We start from the raw sequence: 15,866 nt of genomic DNA on the forward strand, positions 1-15,866 counted from the left end.
TAATAATAATAATAATAATGTTCTTATACATGTAATACATTTATTACCAACCTGAGAGTTTATCCGCTGGTCGTTCGACATGACGAATAACTTCTGAAGTCTGAATTCAGCTCAAGATGCTGTAGATTCCCGTCAGTAACACTTTCGGTCCGCTAGTAAAACGTAGTTCTATTAATCTGCGTTTGAACAGGAACCGGATGTAAGTCCCAAAAAACTGAATTTTGGAACAGAAACTGAACGGTGAGAAGTGAATCTGAAATTATTCGAGAGCTGAATTTTTAAAAGATAAAATACAGTTTCAAAGCAAATTAATTCATTTTCAAACTATAAAATTCAATTTCAGTTTAGTGATGATCATTTTCAAACCAATAAATTGAATTTCAAATTAGGCTAATTCATATTCAGTTTTTAAAAGCATTTATTCAGGTTACAATTCAGATTCAATCTGAGCAATTCAAATTCAAATTTAACTTATTCAAATTCAGTTTCTGACGGCACAGATTTCTGCCCATATTTGAGGGACGCATTTCGAGCAGCCTTTGAATTGGGACAGCCTTCGTCGCTGTGACGTAATCGGCCTTAAAATGCGGCCTTTAAGGCTGCAGACCCTGAATTGGGACACAGCCTATGATTTGGATCTCTTCCTCCCAGTGTGCTCCCAGTTTACCATGTCCGTGTCTTCTTGTTGTATGGACTAAAACCCTTTCTCCTGGGAGCAATGGAGCTGCTCTAGCTCCAACATCATACCTGTCCTTCATCCGGCTTCTCCCTGCTCTTCTTCACCATTTGGCATGTCAGCCTCAGGTGTTCATGACGTCTCTTAACCCACTCTTGGGTGGTTGTTGGCTCTGTGTCTTTATCCTCATAGAAAGCTCAATTGGCAGACGAGCATGCCATCATGGGCAAAATTGTTATAGGCCTGAAGCAGTTCTGGTAAATATTGCACCCACCGAGTTAACTACTCTTCCTCCAGGGTGGACAACAGGTTTCAATTCAATTTCAGTTCAATTTAAATTTTATTCATACAGCGCCAAATCACAACAACAGTCGTCTCAAGGTGCTTTATATTGTACAGTAGGTCATACAATAATACATACAGAGAAAAACCCAACAATCAAATAACCCCTATGAGCAGCACTTTGGTGACAGTGGAAAGGAAACACCCAATGCATCATGGGAATCCCCGGCAGCCTACATCTATTGCAGCATAACTAAGGGAGGATTCAGGGTCACCTGGTCCAGCCCTAACTATATGCTTTAGCAAAAAGGAAAGTTTGAAGCCTAATCTTGAAAGTAGAGATAGTGTCTGTCTCCCGAATCCAAACTGGAAGCTGGTTCACAGAAGAGGGGCCTGAAAACTGAAGGCTCTGCCTCCCATTCTACTTTTAAATACTCTAGGAACAACAAGTAGGCCTGCAGAGCGAGAGCGAAGTGCTCTGATAGGGTGATATGGTACCACAAGGTCATTAAGATAAGATGGGGCCTGATTATTTAAGACCTTGTATGTGGTTCCTCTTCTGTTGAACCAGCTTCCATGCTGATCTGAAAGTGCTATATAAATAAATTGTTTGCTTGCTTAAAACATTTGACAGATTTTCGAGCGCCGTGCACATAAAATCGTTTCGAGGTCAGTAAACACAACCAGAGTTCATACATAAGGCACACGGGATTATAAGGGGCTCTGTCGACTTTCAGATATATCAAAGGATTGATTTTAAGTGTGCCGTATTTTCCAAACAACACGGTAATAACGACGGCCCGCTAGCATGCGCTACCAAAAATAGTGCTTTGTTGTGTATCTGACGAAAGCTAAACCAGTTCCACCAGTGAAGCTGCAGCATTTTTACAAACCAGTTTAGGTTCATCGTTTCTTTCAACGATCCACTTTCGCTCTTCTCATTCTGCGTCGCCGCCATGCTTTTTCCGCTGTGTGCGTATGAAAACAAAGGCACTGGCGTGCGCGTTTTACCCATATTCTATCGCCATATTTCATTTCTTATCGTTGCCCAACATTACACCGGTGTTACCATGAACGGTATGATATGACCCAGCCCTAATCCCATTGGTCAGGAACTGTGTGCAGGTCAACAGGGGGCGCTCTGCTCACCGCTGTCAGTTCGTCCCCTCTGACGTCACAGTCACGTGACAGTTGAACTAAACATGGTTTAAACTGTTGACAGGAAGTTTACATCAACACTAATGATATATATAATCAAACAAACAGGATCCAATCAGGAGCTGATCAATAACATCACCAATCAGACTGATCACAGGATCAAACAGCTGTTTAATAATAATAATCACATGATCAATAATCAGACTATCAGTTTTTAATCAGGTTAAATGAACATTTTCCTTCTTTGTCTTCATGACGATGATTAATAATAATTAATGATGAAGATCAGTGAAAAAACACACGACTGAGGCTGATTCTCTCTATCAGAGATCGTCTCCTCTCTCTCTCTGCCTCTCTGACGGCTCTCTCTGCCTCTCTGACGGCTCTCTCTGCCTCTCTGAACATCTCGTCGGTGTAGTATCTTCCTCTGTTTCTCTGAACCATGGTGTTGATCTTCTTCAGCAGCTCTCTGACCTGAGCAGGATCTCTGCTTCTGTTGTTAAAAACATGATATCTTCCTCCACACTGACGGATGAAGTCATGGAGAGCTGGACACTCAGTGATAATGTTCTCTATGGTGACTCCATCAGCCTCCAGGTCGTCTCCACAGGTGAACAGGACCATGGTGTATTGTGCTGATGCTTCTCCAAACATCTCCTGAATGATTCTCACTGTTTTTTCTTCAGTGAATTTGCCAGGCTGGATCACAACCAGGATCACATGAGGACCAGGAGCAGCAAAGGAGACAAATTTAGCGATCTCTGTCTCACTCTCCCTTTGACTTCCAAAGGTGAAAAACTGACCTGGAGTATCAACCACAGCCAGGGTCTGACCTGCAAACAGAGATGTTTCTTTCTGACACTCTGATGTTACTGAGGAAGAAGATGGTGTAGATCTAAAGACTCTTCTTCCTAAGATGGTGTTTCCTGCTGCACTCTTCCCAGCTCCAGTTCTCCCCACCAGCAGCATCCTGAGTTCTGCTCCACCTGTAGGAGAAGATCAGAGCGTCATGAGTGAAAGTGTTTCCTGTAGTTTGTCTGCAGCTCACAGCCTGAGAACAAACTGACACTGGTCATGTGACCTCAGCAGCAGCTCTGACATCATCTGTGATGAAGAGCTGCAGCTGCTCTCAGCACTGAGCTGATCTTTGGTCGGCACAGGGAGGTCCAACATAAGGCCCGGGGCCCACAACTGGCCCATCAAAGACTCCAGCGGACCCACTGGACATCTTTGGAAAATGTAAAGGAGGCCAAACATCTAGCAACCTTCACAGGATTGTATTATTTTACAGCTTCTCTGATACAGACTCCCACACCAGCACCGGAGCAGCGTTTCTTTGTAATGTCATGTTGATTAAATGAGTAGTTGAACTTAACGAGGGTGCTGTATGTGGCCCTCAGTGTAAATTCACTTTGACGTGCCTGCTGTGGCACCATCAGCTCTCTGACACAGTGCAAATCCAGCTGTGAGCAGCTGTTTGCCCACACTCATAGCAGCATGGAGGTCAGCTCTTACCTGGGGGGAGGTGTCCCGCCTTCAGCAGCAGCTCTCTCACTTGTTCCCGTCCTCCATCTTCGTTGTTGAACAGGTAAGTTCTCTGTGAAAACCTCTTTACAACATCTGGAAGTGAACTTGCTCTGTTCTGTAAAACATAATCGTCCACTGATGTGTTGAGTTCATCTCCACCCGTGAACAGCAGGTAACATTTCTCCAGCCTGTGAGGCCCGACCGCTCTGCTCGCTGCTTCCACGGCCCTGTGGTCCTCCTCGGTGAACCGACCCACTCTGATCACCAGCAGGAACAGAACAGGTCTGACAGACTGCAGGACACACTGACAGAAGGTCTGGACCTGCTGCTCTGATCCTAATATCTCTGGAGTGTCGATCACTGAGACCTGCTTCCCAAATACAGTTCCCGTTTCCACACAGATGAGTTTGGTCACTGGTCCGAGGGACAGTTTGGACTCAAACGCTGCTCGTCCTAGGATGGTGTTTCCTGAAGAACTTTTACCAACTCCAACTTTTCCCAGGAGGACGATGGAGAGATGATCATCCATGGCTGAACGTCAGAGGCCTGCAGGAGAGAGCACAGGTGTGGTGACTCACAGTACATCACCATATTACTCTGTACACGTCTGCCTGTTGTGCTTTACCACAGTACAGATAATAATTAAAGAGGTTTGAAGTACAAACATACAACAGAAATATGACCTGACATGATCCACACCTACTGGCTGAGGAGCTAACAGCAGGTACCCATCCAGACTGGCTAACACGGGGCAGAACAATGCTGATCGTGACGGGTACATCTCCTAATAGTGGTGCAACGGAAAAGAAGAAAAAAAGTACGTGTATGGTGGCGTGGTGGGTCTGTCAAGCGATAGCTATGGTCAGCGCTAGCGGTCCAAGTGGAGGAGCAGAGGAGTTTGCAGCATTTAAGCAGCCCTTTGCTGCCCAATCCGACCGGGCTGAAGCTATTACAGAAGCTGTTTAGCTGCAGACGGGAGGCCGTGTGCAAAACAAGCGGTTTAAACTATGATGAACATGCTTGAGCCACGCCATGATATCTTGTTGCGCGTCCACTTTAGTGGCAAGATCGTAGGGCTGGGTATCGTCACCGATTTCTAGAATCGATTTGTTTCCGATTCACAAGGTCCGAATCGATTTGATTTGAATCTGGGAAATTTTGACAGTCAGAAATATTATAATCCAGATCAGCACATTTACATATTTTTGTATCTATAGAAACAAAGCTGACACTTTCCAGATTTTATCAAAGGTGTGAGCGTCACAGCGAGGCCTTTGTGTCAAAGCAGCTGAAGATAAAACACATGAAGGTGATTTTCCTGTTCTGGGATTTTATACAAATATTCTGCAGTACATCAAAAACGAAAGAAAACCATTAATCAACACATGAACATCACTTCGGTTTTATTAGAGACATGGCTGAGCGTTTTGCATTTTGCATAATTTTAAAAAGTTTAAATTTGTTCAGTATTGAACGGCAGAAATTAGGTTTTCTTTTTGGAAGTATGTAAAAGGAAACAAACAGCGGCCGACAGCCTGTAACCAACGGTAGACTTGTGCGTAACAAGCAAGCAACCGTGTCCGTGCCGTCGGGTGAGAAAGTCACATCTCACTGATCCTGATCGGCGGGTCGCGCTGTGTGTTTACGTCTTTGTGCAGAACCGTGTTCCTGCTCTCATTTACTGTTTCAGCTGTTTGGTGGTTGTTGAAATGTTGTGAGGTTTCACCTGAGATTCTGGCGTTTCGGGCAAAATAAATTTATATTAAAAAATCGATTCAGGATTTTAATGAATCGATTTCACGTTATCCAAGCCAGAATCGATTTTAATCAATAAATCGATTATAAAAACCCACCCTTACAAGATCGTTCCAAGCAGGTACGAGCAGGAAAAGATTTAAGTCATGGCTGAACTGTCCCAGACATCTTCTGTTGCCCAAACTACTACAAATGGGTGGAGCTGCAGGGCAACGGAAAGCCACGTGACCGCTCGTTATATCACAGCAGAGTGCGATATAACGAGCGGTGTGTATCACTGTAGGGTCGACCTTACAATATAAAGCGCCTTGAGGCGACTGTTGTTGTGATTTGGCGCTGTGTAAATAAAACTGCAGTGGTGGATACAAAGACTGAACTGCCCTATAGTGTACCATCATTTTATAACTGCGTGGAATGAGTCCAGAGCTGAATGTCTTTAACAGGCAGAAAATACTTCAATAAGTAAATGTTACATTTTTGTCTTTTTTCTTTTTTTGCTGATCCGAACATTGATCTGATCATTGATCCAATCATTGATCCGAACATTGATCCAATCATTGATCCGATCCGTGACTTAAAACCATGATCCGATCATTGATCCGATCATTGATCCGATCATTGATCCGAACATTGATCCAATCATTGATCCGATCATTGATCCGATCCGTGACTTAAAACCATGATCCGATCATTGATCCGATCATTGATCCGAACATTGATCCGAACATTGATCCGATCATTGATCCGATCATTGATCCGATCATTGATCCGATCATTGATCCGATCATTGATCCGAACATTGATCCGAACATTGATCCGAACATTGATCCGAACATTGATCCAATCATTGATCCGATCCGTGACTTAAAACCGTGATCCGATCTGAACCGTGAGATTTTTGATTCGTTGCACCACTATCTCCTAGTGACCTCTGATTATAACAACCAACCTGAGTCAACACATGGGTGAGAGCAGACAGAGCAGGACTCTAAGAGCAGCACAACACAGAGTTACAGGAACATTAATGTTGGATAAATATAGCTCAATAAAAGGATTATAAACATGGTACTAACAAACATGGCACCTGTAAATATGCACCGTAACATAATGTGCGACTGAGTAATGCTGCTGTTTCTGCAGTATGTACACAACTCATACCACAGTGGAAATACACTATTATTAATATTAACACATACACCATCCCCACCCTTCCAGTGACACCTAACATCCAGGTAACAGACTGATCAGATACAGACCTCATCAACATTAGAGTGGGAGGAGTTAGTGTGCTGTAGCTGCACTCAGCAAACAGATGTTATCTATATAAACATCTGGCACATCAGTAACCAGTATACATGATTACATCCACACACTGTGCATACAGCGTTTCACAGGTGTTCTCTTACTTTAGAGTGACATCAATGAGCTGATCAGGTAAACATCTCCACAGACATGAGTGGGACCTGCAGACTGCTGTGGGCTCATGCTGGTGCACTGAGTGTGGAGCTTGGAAAGAAAAGCGTCTGGACTTCTTTGAGTTACTTGAAGGCGTTTCACCTTCATCTGAGAAGCTTCTTCAGTTCTAAGGTCACATGGACTCTCCACCATGTGACCCTTTCCAAGCTCCTTAGGCTACGATGACCAGGATGAATGAGAATCTTCAAAGACACTGAGCCTGGTTGTTACTAAGGTTGGGCGACATATAAAAATTGTCGGTCCGTTAACCAACAATATATTCGCACAGGCGCAGACTTTTTTATGGGCGGAGGAATGTGATCATGCACGGACTGATTTGCACATTTAGTTTTGTCTGGAGGGAATATTTTATATTTTATATTTATTTCTTTTCTTGTTTGTTTCAGTAGTAACATAGCTACTTTCTGGATAATTCATTTATTGATTGATTTATTCATTTGAGATGCGCTGAATCGCACAAAAGACGTGTGAGATTTTTTAATGTTCACTGGAAGACTCATTTTGATTTTTAACTTTTTGTTTAGTTTTGTATTTGCTGTTTGGTCCAGTGTGTCAGACAGAAACACTGGACCGGTCAGTAAACACAGTTATAGTGGAAAAGAAGCCAGTTTCTCTCTGTTTCCCTCCCCAACATTGTGCTTTTTTGTTTAAATAAAATGTTTTTGTGTTTTTCTGATCACAGGCTGCTGCCGACCTTTCTTTCTGTTCTGAGTTTGAATGCTGCTGCATTTGGGCGCACTCTGGGGAGGGAGCTGTTAAAACAGCACTATTATTTTCCGTTGACTGCTTCTCTTAGCGTCAACCAACACTAGCACCAAACTTGCTCATGGGCAAATAAATATAAAGCGCTCTTGTAAAAGCGATCGGTGAAAAGGTCGGCCTATAGTCGATAGTCGACATGTTCGTCCAACCTCAGCTGTTAGTCCACAGTGTTTACGTCCACGAAGAGCCCGTGAATGAAACGTTTCTTCTCTTTTTTAATCTTTGGTTTACTTCCTGTTCTTTCACCAACTTTACTGAGGTGAACACATATGACTGAAATCTCTGATAACGCGCCCCACGCACTCACACCCAACTTACTGTGAACGGGAGTGTCTGTGGAGGCCTCACGGAGACTCGGGCATGCGCAGATGTGTACACCTGAAGACGAACACGATCCAACGAACATCTGCAGCTTCTGTCTGTGGGTTCGTCTGCCGAGTAGTGATGTGTCCTGTGTGTCGAAGCGTCGAATCGTGTGTCGGGTAATCTCGGGGGCGTTTCTGTGAAGTGCGTATCGAGGCTTGCTTTTATTACGTATGCAGTGACGTTCGAGGCCTCGCGGGCAGTCCGTACCACGTGACTGATTCAGGGACTGGTTCACCGGTTCGCGCCAGATTCGAAATAAAATTGGCAGAAAAACACAGCTGATTTCCATCACACTGTGTTGTGGAATTGGATTACGTACGTGTTACATAGTTACTTGAGCATTTCTTCTTCGATGGAACCAGGAAGGAAGAGATTTTTTATTTCATTTTATCTCTCCTAATAAAGTATGCACACAGTAATAAATATCACAAATGATAAGCACCATCATATAAATAAACAACACTACAGATCCTATAATCTGATTTCTGTCTTTTAGTTTATTAAAAAGTGAAGCGCCAAATACTAGTTTGTGTCATTATCCAGATGTACATAAGCATGATTACACAGGTACTAGCGGGTTTTGATTATTGATTAAAATCGATTCTAGCTTGGATAACGTGATATCGATTCATTAAAATCCTGAATCGATTTTTAATATAAATATTACTACATTTCAACCACCACCAAACAGCTAAAACAGTAAATGAGAGCAGGTACACCGATTCTGCACAAAGACGTAAACACAAAGCGCTGACGCCTCACAATCAGTGAGATGTCGCCTTTCTCACCAGACAGCACGGACACGGTCGGGGCTGAAAGCCGACAGCTCACTGATTCTAATCTAAGGCATCTGCTGTGATGCTTACACATTAGATAAAGTCTCGAAAGTGTCAGCTTTCTTTTTATAGTTATAAAAATATGCAAATGTACTGATCTATGATCTGAATTATACTATTGACTGACTGTCTGAGGCTAACAGTTACACAATCATACCAAAACTCTGTCCTGATAGTTTCCACTTTCTCTTTTGTATCACACATACTGAGACAATATTCGGGATAAATAACCAAGAAAACAATTTACTTATTCAGTTTAGAGGTTTACACATCATTATAATCACAGAGCCCGCTTCACTTGAATTGTCCACTTGATGGCGCAGTAGAGCAAATGAATCATCACAATGCTTCGAATCATGAGTCGACCAATTGGGTGGAAAGCTTCAGTTCATCATGAGGCTTCATCTCACCATCACTATCTGCAGCTTCTGTCTGTGGGTTCGTCTGCCGAGGCCCTCACAGTCGGTCACACCGGAGCCCTGCTGGTCCCGCTGCACTCACCTGTCCAGGTGAAGCTGCTCACACCGACACGCAGAAACAAAAGCGCAGAGACCCGGAAACTCACCTGAACTTTTCAGGCCGTTTCCTCCTCTTTGTGGTTCCGTCTTCGTGACTGAAGAGCGAACTGCTGACACCGGAAACAGGAGTGCGCTTCAAAATAAAATCACTAGAGTCATTAGTATTTCACTAGAAAACACTTTAAATATCTGAACCAGTTTATTTTTTATCCCCAGTTCTAAACAAAGGCCAGTTTTGATATTAACACATCGTGATTCGCCTGAGCTTTAGTTTCCACCACAGCAGATGACTCCGCCCTCTTTTAAGGTTGTGTTACTGATCTGAACCTGATAGTGATAGTGATATGTTTTATTGATTAGCATTCAAATATCTCAGTGAAGAACAAAGATCTACCACAAAGCAAGAAAGCATGAGACAAGGCTAATCAAAAGGTATTGGCTGAAGCATTTGCTTATTACGCCAACCCTTTTAACAAAAGATCTTTTTGCATGCAGCTCCTGTACACAGGGCTCGAAGCAAATAATAAAACAAAGCAAAAACTAAACAAACAAACAAACAAACAAGAAAAAAACAAAAAAACAAAAAACTTTCCACCTTAGATAAGTAACTACATCAAAGCAAAATAATCAAGAGGTTTTTTTGTTTTTGTTTTTTTTGCTCTTTTCATTCTTGATATATATATTTTTCTAATACTCTATTTTTAAACATATTTTTAAACAAGGAAAATGAACTACACCTTTTTAAATCACTGTCATAACTATTCCACAGGTTAACTCCTCTAACAGAAACACATCTCTGCTTTATATTTGTCCTTATCTTGTTTTTTTTAAAGAAATCTGTTCCCCTTAAGTCATATTGACTCTCTCTGACTTTGAACAGCTTCTGAGTCCTGGGGCAAAGCAAGTTATTTTGTGCTTTATACATTATCTGTGCCATTTTATATTCAACTAAATCATAAAATTTCAGGGTATTCAGATTAATAAACAAAATGTTAGTTGGTTCTATATAGTTTGATTGGTTTATAATTCTTATAGCTCTTTTTTGCAACTTGAAAATAGGAAGAGTGTTCGTTTTATATGCATTACCCCATATCTCCAGACAGTAAGTCATATATGGAAGCAACAGAGTACAATAGAGTGTGTATAATGATTTTTTGTTCAGGACATGCTTTGTTTTATAGAGAATAGCAATGGTTTTTGACATTTTTGTTTTCACATGGTTTATATGAGACTTCCAACTCAGCTTATCATCAATTATCACTCCAAGAAATTTATTTTCGTCACTCTTTCAATTTCAATTCCATTAACCCTGATTTTAAATTCAAATTCAAATTCAAATTTTTATTTGTCACATACACAGTCATACACAGTACGATATGCAGTGAAATGCTTGGACAACTGCTCATGACCTAAAGAAAAAAAGAGAAGGCTATGAATAAGATAGGAAATAAATATGAAAATAAAAAAAAAAATAAAAAAAAGGGTAAATTTAACCAGGAAGGAATAAAATAAAATAAATATAAAAATTAAGTTAAGAATGAGATAACTGTACAACACAAATTAGAATGAAGGGTAAAGGGTAAATTTAACTGGGAAGAATAAGATAAAATATATAAATTAAAGTTGAAAATAAAATAACTGTACAGCAAAATACACAGTATAGAAATATATAAGAATGTATGAAATATAAATATATATATATATATATATATACACACAATAACAGCAGCTGTACAAATATTAACTGGAAATGAAGAATATAATGTCCAGTGTTGTGCAATCCACATTATTTAGTGTCTTGTGCAGTGCAAATATGCTTAAAGTGATATAAGTGATGAAGTGAAAACAATGTCCAGAATGTCCAGTGTGTGTGTAAGAACCATATGTGTGGGTCAGTACTATGTGGTGGTGTGATTGAGAGACCGTATCGCCTGCGGGAAGAAGCTCCTCCTCAGTCTCTCTGTGTTGGTCTTCAGGGAGCGGAATCGCTTTCCTGACCTCAACAGAGAGAACGGTCCGTTGTTGGGGTGGCTGAGGTCCTTCACAATCTTCCTGGCCTTGGTCCAGCACCGCCTGCTGTAGATTGAGTGCAGGTCAGGGAGCTCTGAGCGGATGGTGCGCTCAGCTGATCGCACAACCCTCTGTAGAGCTCGTCTGTCCTGCATGGTGCTGTTCCCGAACCAGGTTGAGATGTTTCCCGTCAGGATGCTCTCTATGGTGCAGGAGTAAAAGTTCCTGAGCACCTTGGGGGGCAGTCGGAAGTCTCTCAAGCGTCTGAGGTGGTAGAGACGCTGACAGGCCTTTTTCACCACGGTGTTGATGTGACAGGACCATGACAGGTCCTGCGTGACGTGAACTCCGAGGTACTTGAAGCTGTCCACTCTCTCCACTGGGCACTCGTTGATGACAGGGGTCCGGTAGTTCCTCTCCTGCTTAGTGCTGAAGTCCACTATCAACTCCTTTGTCTTACTGACGTTTAGAAGGAGGTTGTTCCTCTGGCACCAGTTCTCCAGATTCCTAATCTCCTTCAGGTAGGGCGTCTCGTTGTTGTCAGAGATCAGGCCCACCACGACGGTGTCGTCAGCAAACTTGATGATGGTGGTGGAGCTGGTAGTGGCCACACAGTCATATGTGTACAAAGAGTACAGCAGGGGGCTCAGAACACACCCCTGGGGGGCTCCAGTGCTGAGAGTGGTGGAGGCTGAGACATGTCCATCCTTACTGCCTGTGGTCTGCCAGTTAGGAAGTTGGAGATCCACTGACACATAGATGAGCTGAGTCCCAGATGCTCCAGCTTGGTGGTGAGTGTGGAGGGAATTATGGTATTAAATGCAGAGCTGTAGTCTATGAAGAGCATTTTAACATAATTCCCCCTTCTAGTGTCCAAGTGAGTAAGTGATGTGTGGAGGAGATGAGAGATGGCATCGTCTGTGGAACGATTTGGACGGTAAGCGAACTGTAGTGGGTCCAGTGTGTCTGGTAGTGAAGAAATGATGAAGTCTCTGACCAGGCGTTCAAAGCACTTCATCACTACTGAGGTGAGGGCTACAGGGGGATAGTCATTGAGAGAAGCAGGGTGGGGTTTCTTCGGGACAGGAACAATGATGGACTCCTTGAAGCAAGTGGAGATCACCGACTGAGATAAAGAGATGTTGAATATCTCAGTGAACACAGGAGCTAGCTGGTATGAGGATACGACCTGGGATGCCGTCTGGTCCTGCTGCTTTCCTGGTGTTCACTCTCTTGAAGGCTCTCCTCACGTCATGCTCGGAGATGACGAGCACGTTTCCGGTGCTGGCAGTATCTTCCTGTCTGCAGCCGTTAGCGCCGCTAGCACTAGCATCATTGGAGTCCTTAGCTGCAGCCTCGAAGCGAGCATAGAAAGTGTTCAGCTCGTCTGCCAGAGTCACGGCCGTGTTCGTCATACCGGTTGTTGGTGCTTTATAATCCGTTATTGTCCTTAGTCCCCGCCACAGGCTCCTAGAGTCACTCTGTTGGAGTTGTGACTCTAGTTTCCTCCCGTAGCGCTGCTTCGCCTCTTTCACCGCCTTCCGCACGTTATATGACGCGGCTTTGTACGGGTCCATGTCCCCCGTCGTGAGTCCCGTGTTGTAGGCAGCGGTGCGGGATCTCAGAGCGTCGCGGATGGTTTTATCCACCCACGGCTTCTGGTTGGGAAACGTTGTGATAGTCTTTGTCTCCACGGTATCATCCGCTAGTTTCCCGATGAATCCCACAACCGCTTCCGTAAACACGTTGACATCATCGTCGGAGCTGTTTCTGAACATGTCCCAGTCTGCGTCGTCGAGTGCGTCCTGTAACGCGGCCACCGATTGATCCTTCCAGCGCGCGACCTTCCTCTGAACCGGAACTTCTTGTTTCAGCCTTTGTTTGTATTTTGGCATGAGGAAGATGGTGGCGTGATCGGATTTGCCAAACGGAGGGCGGGATTGTGCCTTGTAGCCGTCCTTGACCGTAGTGTAGCAGTGGTCCAGTGTCCTTTCACCTCTGGTGGGGCAGGTGATATGTTGATAAAAGTTCGGCGCTGCGCGTTTGAGGTTGGCACTATTAAAGTCCCCCGTTACAATAAGCGCAGCATCCCGGTGTTGTGTCTGGTGCTGTGTGAGTGCCTCATGCAGCTCGCATAAGGCGGTGACCGTGTCCGCTTGTGGTGGAATATAAACGGCACTTATAATGACCGATGTAAACTCTCGAGGTAGATAAAAGGGACGACACATGATGGACAGTAGTTCCAGATTTGGTGTGCAGGAGCGTGTGAGAGGAACAACGTTCGCACTGTTGCACCAATTGTTGTTCACCATTAAACACACGCCGCCTCCCCTTGACTTCCCCGAGTCCCGTGTCCTGTCCATGCGGTGAACCGAGAAGAACTCGGCCGGCTGGATGGCGTGGTCCGGCACCGCTGGGTTCAGCCATGTCTCGGTGAAGCAGAGGAGATTGCAGTCCCGAATGTCTCTCTGGAACTTTATCCTGGCCCTGAGGTCATCAAGCTTGTTCTCCAGTGACTGGACGTTGGCGAGCAGGATGCTAGGCAGAGGTGTGCGGTGTGCACGAGCTCTCAGCCTGTTCCTGACGCCGGCTCGTTTCCCTCGAGGCCGCCGCTTCGCGTCGCGTCCTTTGTTCCCCCTCAAGATCTCACTCGGCCAGCTCGGATCCGGAGTTAAAAACTTCGAATTGTGAGTACATTGTATACCAATAGAAACAAGAGTGTCACTGTCATACCTAATGTACCCAATGGTGATGATTTTGCCGATTTAGAAACGCTGAAAACTAACTTAAAAAGCAAAAACGAAGAAAAGGTGGTCGGAGCAGTCGTGACGGCAGCCGACCTCACCGGCGCCATCTTTTTTAGATACATTTTTCATTTGTCTAGTGCCAAAAATAATCAATTTTGTTTTCTTTATATTTAATGATAACTTATTTACATCAAACCAGTTTTTTAATATATTTAACTCCTTTTCCGCTGTAGTCAGAAGCTGTTCCAGGTTTTTACCTGAGCAATACAGAGTGGTGTCATCAGCAAACAATACACATTTTAACAGTTTGGAAATGCTACATATGTCATTTATGTATAATATAAATAATTTAGGGCCCAGCACAGAGCCCTGAGGAACACCACAAGTTACCTTCAACTGCTTAGATTTTACATTATTGAATTCGACATATTGATATCTGTCATCCAGGTAACTTTTCATCCACTTGTATGCTAACCCTCTTATGCCATATCTCTCTAGTTTATTCATTAATATAGAATGATCAATCGTATCAAACGCCTTTTTTAAGTCTATAAAAACACCAACAGTATATTCCTTATTATCTATAGCATTTGATATCCCTTCTACAAGTTCCATCACTGCCATCGAAGTGGACCTTTTCACTCTAAAGCCATATTGGTTATCACTTAGGAGATTATGCTTCTCAATATATTTATCAAGTCTATTAACAAATAACTTTTCTAAAATTTTTGAGAACTGTGGGAGCAGTGATATTGGCCTATAATTGGTAAACTGACATCTCCGTTTTTATGGATTGGAATAACTTTTGCTATTTTCATTTGTGAGGGAAATACACCAGTTTGAAAGGACAGATTACAAATGTATGCGAAAGGTTGCACTATATGTTCTATAATACTTTTAACTAATATCATGTCAATACCAAAACAGTCAGTGGACTTTTTATTTTTGAATGTCTTCACAATGTTAATTATTTCTCTATGAGTTACAGCACCAATAAACATGGAGGACACATTCTGAGTAATATGTTTATTTAGACTGAGAACCTTCACAGACATGTTTATTTAGGTCGTTGTTATTTCTTGACTCTGGAATTTCTTTTGCTAAATTAAAGCCAACATTTACAAAGAAATCATTAAATTCATTTGCAATGTCTTTAGTTTTATCAAGCACAATATCTTTATCTTTTTTAAAATAATCTGGATAATTCTTATTTTTTGAGCCCTTTTTGATTATACTATTTAATATCCTCCATGTTTCTTGTGTGTTACTTCTACTTTGCTCCAATAATTTGTGGTAATATTCTTTCTTACTTGTTCTTATAATATTTACTAATCTATTTTTATATAACTTGTACTTTATTTCAGCATCTTTTGTCCTCTGTTTTATGAATCTCTTATATAGATTATTTTTCTTTTTACATGCATCTTCTATCCCCTTTGTGATCCATGGCTTATTTGATCTGTGATGCTTTCTAGTGATTTTCATTAAAGGACAATGTTTTTCATATAGTGAAATTACAGTTGATAAGAATGCATCATATGCACGATTTGAATCTTCATTTGCAAAAACCTCATTCCAATTGTGTTCCTTTAAGTCCACCAGCTTTACATCACCTAGGTGATGTAAAGCTGTTTAGTCCGACGGTGTACCTGAGCAGGTAATTATTCCAGCTGTCCTGGGTTCAGTCATCACTAACAGACAAGAATATGAAGCCTGGACAGTGTTGGGAAGGTTACTTTTAAAATGTATTGCA

The 15,866-nt window shown here is 42.6% G+C and overlaps 1 protein-coding gene across 1 annotated transcript; it reads right to left on the reverse strand.

Annotated features, from left to right (window-relative positions):
• Positions 1 to 27: 27 nt before the first annotated feature.
• Positions 28 to 15,803, reverse strand: LOC146510692 (GTPase IMAP family member 3-like). Its single transcript, XM_085175058.1, has 4 exons — positions 15,727 to 15,803; positions 7,955 to 9,683; positions 3,632 to 4,189; positions 28 to 3,102 (listed from the first exon to the last, which is right to left on the reverse strand). The coding sequence occupies exons 3-4, from the start codon at positions 4,170 to 4,172 to the stop codon at positions 2,402 to 2,404; spliced, it is 1,242 nt and encodes a 413-aa protein (XP_085031184.1). The 5' UTR covers positions 4,173 to 4,189; positions 7,955 to 9,683; positions 15,727 to 15,803; the 3' UTR covers positions 28 to 2,401.
• Between the last annotated feature and the right edge of the window lie 63 nt (positions 15,804 to 15,866).

This window comes from Neolamprologus multifasciatus, chromosome 10 (assembly GCF_963576455.1).
Source record: "Neolamprologus multifasciatus chromosome 10, fNeoMul1.2, whole genome shotgun sequence".
NCBI classification, from domain to species: domain Eukaryota; kingdom Metazoa; phylum Chordata; class Actinopteri; order Cichliformes; family Cichlidae; genus Neolamprologus; species Neolamprologus multifasciatus.

What these genes read in the sequence shown, in the direction of transcription:
- LOC146510692 (XM_085175058.1), bottom strand. Translation starts at nt 4,172, where the DNA reads ATGGATGATCATCTCTCCATCGTCCTCCTGGGAAAAGTTGGAGTTGGT. An exon ending in GGCGGGACACCTCCCCCCAG is followed by an intron (nt 3,103 to 3,631) that starts GTAAGAGCTGAC and finishes CTTCTCCTACAG; the next exon opens with GTGGAGCAGAACTCAGGATG.